Below are 12751 nucleotides of genomic sequence, written 5' to 3' on the forward strand. Positions count from 1 at the left end.
TTTAAACTAACAAATTTTTATTAGAGCAATGAATCTAATTTCGGCTGAAAATCGTATTCGCAAATGAAAAAACGCGTCCATTATTTCCATTATATGGAAAATATTTAAAAGAATACGGCTTTTATTACAAAAGACTATATGACAATGTTTTCTTTTGATAAATATTGAGCGATGTAAATTCTTGAATGGCAAAAACAACTGTTTTTAATCTTTTCAACGGCAGTAAGAACACTGTTGGGTTATGAAATGCTTAAATGTAATCTAATCTTTTAAATTTTCGGCCTGAACATGGTATTAGATATTATATCAGCACTGTTCGCGCCTATCTGGCATCATCTTTCCAAACATACTTATGTTTGAAGCTTCATGGGCAGCACTTATGTGCTTGCTGTCAAACCAGCTTCCGTTTTATCTCTCTCTTCAATAAAGGAATTCGACCGCATAGCACTTTTTTCATTTCAATCCGCGTTTATATAATTCATCTTCCGCGAACGCTATTAAACATTAACATATTTTCGTCCTTCGACAAAAATTACACTATTTACGAAACTGTTTGAATGGGGAAGCATTCGATTTGGTGAGTAGTAGTATGTGATAGCAATTACGCTGAAGCTTGGGACTTATTGACCGCGAGGTACAAGGTCATACGTGTCATGGTGGACAGCCACATCAAAGCACTCATGGCAATTGAGAGTGCAGCCAAGGATACTGCTAAGGGAATAAAGCAAGTGCTAAATTATATATTTCAACACGTTGGTGCTCTACGTGCACTCGAACGACCAGTCGAATTCTGGGACGACTGGCTCGTTCACCTAACCGTTTCAAAGTTAGCACACGAAACCCGCAAGCAATGGGAGTTATCGCTCGTCATGGATGATCTACCATCTTTCTCCGTTCTTCGAGAATTTCTTGAAAACCGCGCACGCTCACATTCACAGAGCCAGAAGTAAATATCGCTACATCAACCACTACGAAGGGGCCGCATTGTTCTTATTGCAATGGTGATCATAAAATCTACGTTTGCTCACAGTTCAGCCAACTCGACTCCAAGGGTAAACTAACTGCTATTAAGAGGTTAGGTCCGTGTATAAATTGTCTTAGCAAAGGGCATATCCTCGCTAACTGTCATAGGACATCGTCGTGTCGCATATGCCAACGACGTCATCATACCTTATTCACGAAAACTTTACCAATCAACCGGCAAAGCTCAATACTCTTTCAAATGAACAACGTTTAAATGTAACCGCAAACTGCGCCGACGCTGATCGCGTCATACTACTAGCAACCGCCGAAATTATGGTACAAGATTATACCGGTCGTTGGCAACCTGCTCGCGCACATCTTCGCCTTCCCAGAACGCTATCATCCGTTCACGTCACTGCGATTGGGTCACTACAAGGAGGCCGTGCAAAGGGAGAAGTTACATTCTCCATATCAACGCGAACGCTTGATACTAAATTTCAAGTAAGTACGCTCATCTTACCGAAAATTACTAACAATCTTCCAACCTCCGCTTTACCGACGACTTCTTGGCCGCATCTTACGGATTTGCCACTAACAATGGCACAAAATACTGTATTCGGATAGGTACTGTTTGGCAACGCTGCCAATTTACAAAGCCCCACGGTGAACATTTCGATTTTACATTCCGACCTTCATTTAACTCAACTCATCCATAAGTTTTGGGAACTCGAAGAACTACCCGCCTGCAAATTCTTTTCACCTGAAGAATCTATGTATGAGAAACTATACGACGATACGACCGAGCGTGCATCGGATGGTCGCTTCATCGTGCGTTTACCTTTGAAGAAAAACGTATTGATAGGTGAATCGCGAGAAGCAGCTATTCGAGCATTACTTCGCATGGAAAGAAGATTTGCAGCTAACGAACACCTTCGTAAAGAGTATACTATGTATACTCACCTCTATGGGACACATGAAACCAGCTGAGACGACAACAGATAAACTCTACTATAAGATCAGACTTTTATTTGGATGACTTACTATCTGGTGCTGATACATTTGATGAACTCGCTTTACTTCAAAAAAACGTCTCCCACGCGCTCTCTGAAAGTCGGTTCGAACTACGCAAATGGGGAACTAATTCTCGAATGCTTAGAGATATGATACCACACGCATCTAAACAAATTTCGCATCTTTTAGCCGATGGAGACCAAATCCGCACTCTTGGTACCATATGGCACAAAAACAACGATTGGCTTTCTATAGCAGTGAGTTTTAACGACCTGCCTCTTAAATTTACAAAACGAACGTTTTTCTCCGACTCAAGTAAGGTATTCGATCCACTGGGTTTGATCGCGCCCTGTACTCTAAGATTTGGTTACAGAAACTTTTGCGCTCAAATGTGTATTGGGATGAACCAGTTCCCTCAGAAATTGCGAGGGACTGGTTGGCACATCGTCGTGAATTACCTCAACAGCGCAGCCGCACTTTATTGTCGCACACAATTTTCGGACGGTATGATTAAGGTCGTACTAGTAGCAGCGAAAACAAGAGTAGCACTTCTGAAAACTATTTCGTTACCACGACTCGAGCTTTGTGCAGCTCATTTGGGAGCAAAGCTAGTGAAGCAAGTTCAATCAAATCTAAACCACACCTTCTCAAAATTATACGCATGGACGGACTCAATGATTACTTTAGCGTGGTTACAAGGCAACCCTAGCCGTTGGTCAGTATTCGTAGCCAATCGCGTCGCTGCAGTACAAGATGTTCTACCAGCAACGCACTGGAGGCACGTTGCGTCAGAGCACAATCCCGCTGATTGCGCTTCAAGGGGCATATTACCATCGCAGCTTCTCACAAATCAACTTTGGTGGCATGATCCGCAATGGCTACATGAGAACAACAGTAGCTGACCGATTTCTGCAGAATCACACACTACAGATCTCGAGCTAAAATCTAGCAAGGCAGTAACATTGCTGACGCAAACTACCGACGATTGGGATTTTTTGACGAAGTATCATTCATTCAACAAACTTAAACGCATCACCGCTTATTTATTACGCTTCATCAATAACGCAAGGGCTTGCGCCGGGATACGAAAATTCGGCAGCTTGTCTTGCTCTGAAATACAAAACGCTGAAATAGCATTCGTAAAGTACACTCAATTTATTGTTTTTAAAAAGGAAAAATAAGCCAATACATACACGAAGCAGTCTAGCAAGACTACAACCTTTTCTAGACGCAAATGGTATCTTACGAGAAGGAGGCCGCATAAAAAACGCGCCTCTTTCGGACTATAGTTAACATCCTATAATAGTGCCGAAAAAATCACTGCTCGCTAAGTTAATCGCAGAAGTACATCTTTTAACATTACATGGTGGACCTCAGATAATGCAAGCCGCGCTTCAACGAATATTTTGGGTGCCAGGCATTTCTAACCTCGTCCGTGGTATATATCGAAAATGCATTCATTGTAGACGACTGAGTTGTCAAGCATTACAACAACTCATGGGTGATCTGCCTCCAAGTCACGTTACTTCAACCAGATGTTTCTTACATAGTGCAGTGGATTACGCTGGCCCTTACGCCGTGGAGTTTACGCATGGAAGAGGTGCAAAATCTACAAAGGCATATATATGCTCATTTATTTGCATGAGTACTGGTGGTATGCATCATGAGCTTGCTGGAGACCTTTCTTCAATCGCTTTCATCGCTGCTTACAAATGTTTTATTAACCGGAGAGGGCACTGTCAGCACATTTACTCTGACAACGGCACTAACTTCGTGGGTGCTGAAAAGAAATTACGATTAGCCTATGAACGCTGCATTCGCGATGAAAGAGTGTCAGCATATTTTGCAAACGCCCAAATATTTTGGCATTTCAATCCTCCAAATGCCCCTCACATGGGTGGCTTCTGGGAGGCTGGTATAAAAAGTATCTAATATCATCTTAAGCGGGCCTTAGGTACTTCGCTCCTAACTTACGAAGAATTTGCAAAAGTACTGACTGAAGTTGAAGCCTGTGTAAACTATCGTCCTATTATTCCTACAAATGTAAATGACTTTGATGTCCTCACTCCTGGACACTTCATGATTGACGAACCGCTAAAGGGACTTCCCGACCCTGACGTTGAGGTCTTCAAGGGAACTATATTTCAACGTTGGCAAATCATTGTGTCAATTAGACAGCACTTCTGGAATCGATGGCGAGACGAGTATCTTGTCAGTCTTCAACGTCGTTCGAAATGGACACGTTCAACGCCGAATTTGCAGAAAGATGATATCGTTATCATACATGAAGGCAACGCGCCCCCAACTAAATGGAAGCTTGGCCGTGTTATTGGCACTTCCCCAGGAACGGATGTCAAGTACGGGTTGTAAATTTGAAGACATACTGCCCACACATTTTCTATATGATATTCTTAGATTTTAACTAAAATTGTACTTTTTTGTACTGTTGTTCAAGGCGGCCGGTATGTTCGCGTCTATCTGGCATCATCTTTCCAAACATACTTATGTTTGAAGCTTCATGGGCAGCACTTATGTGCTTGCTGTCAAACCAGCTTCCGTTTTATCTCTCTCTTCAATAAAGGAATTCGACCGCATAGCCGGCTTTTCATTTCAATCCGCGTTTATATAATTTATCTTCCGCGAACGCTATTAAACATTAACAAGCACATAAGTACTAATGTACGTATGTAATTACAATTCAAATTCAAAACAAGAGTATTATCTTTGATTATCTTGCTCTTGCAAAACCCTTGCACGGTGCACGAATTGCAGAATTTTCCTCTTGGTGCAACGACACAACAACAAACACACGCAGAAAATTATTTACAATGGCTGTAAAATATGTCAGACCAAAACCCATGTTTATATTCATGCAATGGCTCGTAAAAATATAATTGCAACCCTATGTCACCTGTCATTTTCATAAAGACATAATTCGCCGTTAAATTGTTGAGGAAGGTTAGTTTTAAATAGATTTTATAATTTCTGCTTAAATTATAAAGATTTGTTACAGTTTTTTGTCAATTTCACATTTTATGTTTTTTATGCATCCAAACTTATTAGTGCTTATACCCAATGTTCGTACATTTTTACTGGAGTATGCCTCACATGATTTGAATCAATCATACATACTCGTATATTACTTTGGTTCTAGAGATAAAGAGACGCCCAAATCTCCTGTCACTGGAAATGTGAGAACCGCTCACTTACCGAACTTTGACTGGATCTGGTAGGTTTTGATGTTTTGCAATCGGAATGACTGGAGCGGCAGATCGCAATTATACCAAAAATATATGTGCCGTCATTCAAGATCGCTAATAAAACATGTAAAACAATTAAAATTACAGAAAGTGCGAATTTAAATATATTTCATGAAACGTTTTGTATAATAGTATTAATTTTCAATTACCAGTGATTAAAAACATTTATTAATTGAGAACTAACAGGCTTAATTCACTTTATTAAATATTCAAAGTTCAAAAGTTAGTTGTTTCAATATACCGTAAAATCATAAAAATATATTTAAATAGTTTCGCTGTATATTAGAAGTCGTCCAATATAAAATAATTTTTAATTGTAATAAATATTTTAATTTAAATGCCCAAAATTCTTATTTTGTGCGATCTAGCTACAATGGAAAATTATATAAAAAAGCTTATTTTGAGGCGCTCTCACACTGGAATAAGTTGGGCATCCCATTATCCCTGCTGGTTGGTTCAACTCATACTAGTATTGTCACTAGCGATGCGAATGAAGTTTTAGGCAAATTTCGCTATTTCGAATTGCGAGTAGCGAGGGCATAGCAAATTAGCTGTGAAGTAACGAAAGAACTAGCGAAAATGAATATTTGGTATTGCCTTTTGCATCAACTTGCACAACTATCAAAATTTGGCGCACCCTTATTTGATTCACAATTGAAATTGCAAATGGAAAAAACGTTAGTATCGTTTTAGAAAGTTATTTATTGTATTTAATTTATTAAAAAGTTACTTATTTTCAGAATAAAAAGAACTAGCCAGAAGAAATTTAGGTGATGGTGAGGTTGATGGAAAAAAATCCTGATCTCCTGTGTTTGACTTTTAATATCAAACTGTTTGAATTGTAAGATCAAACGTTAAAACATATATGTATACGATTATTTATTATTATTATTTTTCAGTCTTAGTAATCTAATTATCTAATGGTTGTTTTCAACTATACAATGCAATACATGTATGGGTGTGTGTTGTCATATAATTTATGTTGCATGGTTTGGGTTTTTTCAAGTGCACATGTGCATTTGTAATCAATTGCCCAAACCTAAGGAAATTATAAATATTATATTTCTTGAGTGCATGAGTATTACATATTAATGCATACGTGCCTCATATATGCATGTATGTTGCATATAAATGCATATATTTTTATGTGTTTGCCTCTGCCTTATCTAATTTATGTGGACTGTATAACTTATTACAATAGCTGGACTATTTCTTATCTTATTTATCATTTGTAAAGAATATAAAAATGTCTAAATATATGTAAGTATATTAATACATTCCGCCTTTTTGAAGCATTGAACATGTTCAATTTTGAACATTCTCCTGTGCGGCAAAAGTGACTACAGTTTGTGGCCGTGTCATGTTCGTCAACTAAGTGACGTTCACGATAACTATGTGTCTTTCTGTGTTGAATTAATGATAGTTTGGTCATAACTATTTCTTCAAATTCGTTACAAAGGTATCTTGTGGACTTTCCTTCTTTCATATCGGACGACGGTGTACCTTTGATGTGACGTTTCTTTTTTTGCACTTTAATATTCTCCACTTCACTTCTTTCGTCTTTCGGTAATTGTTATATGTGTTTGGTTGGTAGACATCTCATCCGTTTCTTCTTCTTGGCTTTTGGTTTCAGTACTGCATCTTCCGCTGTCCTACCTCCATCGTCAGCGACTTTAATTGTCATGTCTTCATTTGTCTCTTCATCATGCGGGTCAAAATCCATTATTGCATCTGTAACAATATAACCAGCCTTCCTACTTCCTCCGAAGTGAGGACTCTCCCGGGGAATAAAAAACTTCTTAAAGTCTTCTCTTCCCGTAGGTGATAAAATCCCTTATTTAAAGTCATTATCCAAAAATTTAACTGCTTCTACATTGATTTTATTTTCGTTCATTAAAGAGGTGCTTGCTTGAACCTCCTCTTTAGTTTTCTTCGTTTCTGCCAGGATGCATGGTTTTTGATCGCATTTAGTTGTTGACTTATCATCAGCTACCATTGGGTCGTGCTCTTCCGTTGTGTCTTCAACGCAATGCTTCTCAAAACGTATACCTTCTACGAGCAGCTTGCATTCCTTCAATATGTCTTCAACGCAATGCTTTTCCAAAAGTATATCTTCTAATATGTCATCAATGAAATGCTTTTCGAAACGCACATATATCTTCTACGCGCATCTTACCAAAGGTAATGTCTTCTACACGTAGCTCATCTTTTCTATTTTTTAAAATGCTTTTTTCTTTCTTTTTTAATATTTTCAAAGTGTGAGTTACATCCTAAGATAGATCTGCTATCTCAACATTAAAATATGTATTGTTGTAATAGATTGTCAATTTATGGATATTTCTTTCCATGTTGCTCCATAAATTCTTCAGACGGTCTTCGTAAAATTCGATTTCAGTTTCGTCTCCAGTATTTATATTTATTTTTGCCTCTGCAATTGTAGATCGAATTCTTTCCGATCTTTTTTCAATTGCCTGCTCTATGAGGTCTATAATTTTATCAGTTGGGCTACTTGTCATCAAACAAACAGTCGTCGCACTCGCGACTAGGCTCATTCGTCACTGTTGACGGTCATAACTTTGAAGTCATAGATAACTTCGTCTGTCTTGGAACCAGCGTAAACACCAACAACAATGTCAGACTGGAAATCCATCGCAGAATGACTCTTGCCAACAGGTGCTACTTCGGACTAAGTAGGCAATTGAAAAGTAAACTCCCCTCTCGACGAACAAAAACCAAACTCATCATTCCCGTCCTGCTATATGCTGCAGAGGTATGGACGATGACAACATCTTGAGTCGACGTTACAAGTTTTCGAGAGAAAGGTTCTGCGAAATATTTATGGTCCTTTGCGCGTTGGCCACTTCGAATATCGCATTCAATGGAACGATGAGCTGTATGAAATATGCAACAACATTGACATAGTTCAGCAAATAAAAACACAGCGGTAACGCTGGCTAGATCATGACGTCCAAATGGACGAAAACACTCCAGCTCTGAAAGTATTCGACGCAGTACCCGCCGGGGGAAGCAGAGGAATAGGAATACCTCAGGTGGACAAGAACCTGGCTTCGCTTGGAATCTTCAATTGGCGCCACCTTGCGAAAGGAAGAAACGGCTGGTACGCTGTTGTTAACTCGGCAATAACCGCGCAAATGGTTTCTACGCCAGTAAAGAAAGAAGGAAAACTACACTATGACAATGCATTCGCAAGTGGTCCTCGGCGACGATCTGCTGCTGTTCCACTGAAGTTTCCTTCAACTGGTTCCAGTGGTACCACTATATCAAGAAAACATTATTCATTTAAAGTTATAAGTTATAACGATCCGAAACCATAGCGTTCAGAATTGTATTTGCGTTAACTTATTTTAGTATGCAATCCAGCAACAAATCTTTTAAACTAGTATAAAAATTTATGATTTTATGAAATTTCGATGCTTTATGACACGTTGTGAGTACCTCAATTGTGTAAAGCACAACGTACATTAATAATCACAGTTGCTTTACTAGGAGGATATTGTAGTTTACGTTCAACTATTATACAATGATAACGACATTTTAGCACTCCAATTGTCCTTTCAACTGCGCTCCTTGCCTTTGTATGTATTTTATTACAATTTGATTCCGCTGATGCTGTAGATACTCGTGTAGTAGATAATTATGTATGTACATACCAGAGAGCTGCAACGAGTATGATTAAATCAGAACAAACACTCATGCCAAAAACACATTCAAATCAATTCAGTCCATCATAGACAACATTGTTGATCAATTCGAGTACCCGCCAGGTCAAATGATTTGATGTCACATAAACAATCTGTTCTTCGGTAATCACGATCGGGTAAACGGTATGGCTAACTTCGGATCAAATCGTTTCATGTCAAATCATAGCGTTGCGACGAGTACAGTACGAGTACAGCAAATTTTCTGCTGGATTGATTTGAATCATGTGTGGTAAAAAATGTATCAGCTTTGAACAATTGCGCATGTTACAAATTTTCGATGAGTAAAAAATGGAAACCACATCGAGAACGTACATGTCATCGAAAATTGCGATAAAATCGCTGAATTGGTCGAAAGAGACCGGCATAGTAGCAGCCAAATCAAGTCAAAAATTCATTTCAATTTCAATAAAAAAAAAAATCAATAAAAATACCGCAAGACTTTTTTGACAACCTTTTATATACATACATTTGTTGTCTGTATGTACTCTATGGAATGTCCATTATACATAGAACATACATATGAACATACATGTAAATACAAACATATGTATTTGAAATAGAACAAAAGTGCACTAGTAAATCAGTGTTTAAGGGATGATATAAGTTAACACATTAGTCTGCTAGTTTGCCCACTGTAGCGTTCTTAGAGCTACTCCACAATTTAAAATAAATAATAAATTAAATTTTCTAAAGTGTAAACAAAATTTTTAAAGTGGCCCATAAGGCTAAATTGTCTTAGTGTGTTTAAGTAACCATAAAGGAAAAGTGCGCTAAAGAATTAAGTAAAATAAAATAAATAGTAAAGGATTAAAAAAGTTGTCAGTTTAAAAAAAGGATATCAGAATGAATGAAGAGACTTTGAGGGTAATAGTGACAGCTGCCGTCACAGCAGCTACAGAAAGGACTAGGGCCTCCTTCGAGAGAACAATGGGACAGCTGACGGACAGGCTAAAGGCTTTAGAAACTCCATTGGAAGTGGAGGAATATGAAGCGGTGACGATAGACCCGACTTTTCGGTGTGAAGAATCTTTAGAGATTATTAAATCTCTGCCGGAATTCAGTGGCGAAAGGTCACGATATGTTAGTTGGCGGCAAGCTGCATTTGCTGCCTATAAGTTATTTGAAAATTACGAAAACAGTTCAAAACACTACCAAGCGGTAGCAATAATGAGAAATAAAATTGTCGGTTCGGCCGACCAAGTGTTATCGTCATTCAATACCATGCTTAATTTTAAGGCGATCATCACGCGGTTAGACTTTACTTATGCTGAAAAGTGACCAGTGTATTGGATTGAACAGGAAATGTCAACTCTTAGGCAGGGAAACTTTCAATTGCTGAGTTTTACGACGAGGTCGAAAAGAAATTGACCTTGATAATAAATAAAACTATTATGTTAAATGAGGGCAAAAAAGAACTGATAGAGTCACTTTGTCAAAAAATATATGTAGGCAAGATGCCTTGAGGGTTTTTGTTTCTAGCTTGCGGAAACCAATGAGCGACATCATGTTTTGCCCGATATTCGTTTGCAAATACAGTACAGTAAAATGAATTCAGCTCAGGGAGGAAACAATGGTGGAAGGACATTTGCTCCACACCACTCTCCTCATTACAAACAAGTGGAAAAAAACATGTAGATGCGGCAACCCCTATGGAGGTTGATCTGACTCTATCGCACTACAGGCAAGGAGGGAATTATAATCCAAATTGGAGAGCTGAGCGGGATTCTCAGAGAACCCGAATGGCATCCCAAAACTTTAATCAAAGGCCGACAGCCTATAATAATAACCTACACTCTCAAGAAAGGGAAACTATGAAAAGGCCTCGCGAGAGCGATAGGCAAAATATTTCGAAAATACAAAGGGTTAATCACTTAACCCAAGATTCAGTCGAAGATTTTAATGAAAAGGAGTCACAATGTGAATTTTTGGAAGAAATAAATTTTTTAAACGTAGGTCGATCCTGCCCTATGTAGATACGACACTGGCAGGGTGACCAATGAAATTGTTGATCGATACCGAAGCGGGAAAAAATTTTGTTAAACCGAATGAAAATTTAAAAGGGGTAAAGAACGTGGAAAACTCATTTAAACTTAGGTCCATCCACGGTACTGCCGTGATTAAGGAAAGGTGCTTAATTAACGTGCTCGGAAAGACGGCCCAATTTTACCTTCTTTCCGAACTTAAAACCTTTGACGGTATTATTGGGTTCAACTTCTTAAAAGAGGTTGGCGCAAAAATAGACTTACAAAAGGGGACCATTCACTATAAAGGTGGTGAGCAAAAATTATCTTATAATGATTGTAAAAGTGTCAACAAAATAGTCGGAAACGGGAATTCCACTAAGGAAATACGGGAAAGATATCTTTTATATTGGAAAAACATGCAAAAGTCTTCGCAAATCCAGATGAGGCTTTGCCGTTTAACACTAATGTGGTAGCCACCATTAGAACAGTCGATAACGAACTGATTTATTCAAAATCATTCCCTTACCCGATGGCCGCTTCAGAATTTATTAATCAAGAAATTAAAAATTTACTACAAGACGGAATAATTCGTTCTTCTCGATCTCCATATAATAATCCTATATGGGTTGTCGATAAAAAACAAGGGATAGATGAGAACGGGAGGAAGAAGATGAGGATGATAGTTAATTTTAGGAAACTGAACGTCAAAACAGTTTCGGACAGGTATCCCATTCCAGATACTTCAGTCATTTTAACAAATATGGGAAAATCAGCATTTTTCACGACACTTGACTTAAAGTCAGGGTTCCACCAAATTAAATAATGGAAAATATGAATTCTCTAGACTTCCTTTCGGGCTGAAAAATGCGCCCGCAATTTTCCAAAGGGCAATTGATGACGTTCTCAGAGATGTAATAGGGAAATGCTGTCATGTTTACATCGATGATGTAATCATCTTCTCAAGCAATGAAGAGGATCATTACAGAGACATCGAAAGAATTTTAACGAAACTTTACCAAGCCAACATGCGAGTTTCAATGGAGAAATCGAAATTTCTTAGGGAACAAGTGGAATTCCTTGGATTTATTGTTTCGAAGGAAGGGATAAAAACATGCCCTGATAAAGTCAACGACATTCTGAATTATAAAACGCCTAACACTCTTCGTGGTTTACGAGCATTTTTGGGGCTATCTGGTTACTATAGAAAGTTTATTAAAGACTATGCCTCCATAGTAAAGCCTCTGACAAGATACTTAAGGGGTGAAAATGCGAACGAATCAATGAAAAAATGTTAAAATTGAGTTGGACAACGCCCGTTGATGGATTTCGAAAAAGTTAAGAGAATTTTATCTTCTGAGGACGTACTTCTACTATATCCTGATCACAATAAACCATTTCACTTAACAACTGATGCTTCAGCACACGCTATTGGGGCGGTATTATCTCAAGGCAATAAGCCTATAACCATGATTTCTAGAACGTTATCGACAGCAGTAGAGAATTATGCTACCAATGAAAGAGAGCTTCTAGCGATAGTGTGGGCACTTCAGAAGCTGCGAAACTATTTGTACGGAGTAAACCAGCTGAATATTTTTACCGATCATCAGCCTTTGACCTTCGCTGTCTCGGATAAGAATCCAAACACGAAAATAAAACGCTGGCGAGCATTTGTGGAGGAGTTTTCACCTCAATTTCATTATAAACCTGGTAAGGATAATCATGTTGCCGATGCTTTGTCACGACAACACATTAGTGCAATAGAGCAGGAATCCTCATCTGTTACTATGCATAGTGAAGAATCTCTAACAGAAGTTATTCCAAAAGAGGAAAA

The 12751-nt window shown here is 38.3% G+C and overlaps 1 protein-coding gene across 1 annotated transcript; it reads left to right on the forward strand.

Moving 5' to 3' along the window:
- Positions 1 to 1149: 1149 nt before the first annotated feature.
- On the forward strand, positions 1150 to 4344 carry LOC126765042 (uncharacterized). The gene is made up of 3 exons (XM_050482624.1): positions 1150 to 1464; positions 1681 to 1825; positions 3929 to 4344. Exons 1-3 carry the CDS (start codon positions 1150 to 1152, stop codon positions 4342 to 4344), a joined length of 876 nt encoding a protein of 291 aa, XP_050338581.1.
- The last annotated feature ends 8407 nt before the right edge of the window (positions 4345 to 12751 follow it).

Source organism: Bactrocera neohumeralis, unplaced genomic scaffold, assembly GCF_024586455.1.
Source record: "Bactrocera neohumeralis isolate Rockhampton unplaced genomic scaffold, APGP_CSIRO_Bneo_wtdbg2-racon-allhic-juicebox.fasta_v2 cluster10, whole genome shotgun sequence".
Lineage (NCBI taxonomy): Eukaryota > Metazoa > Arthropoda > Insecta > Diptera > Tephritidae > Bactrocera > Bactrocera neohumeralis.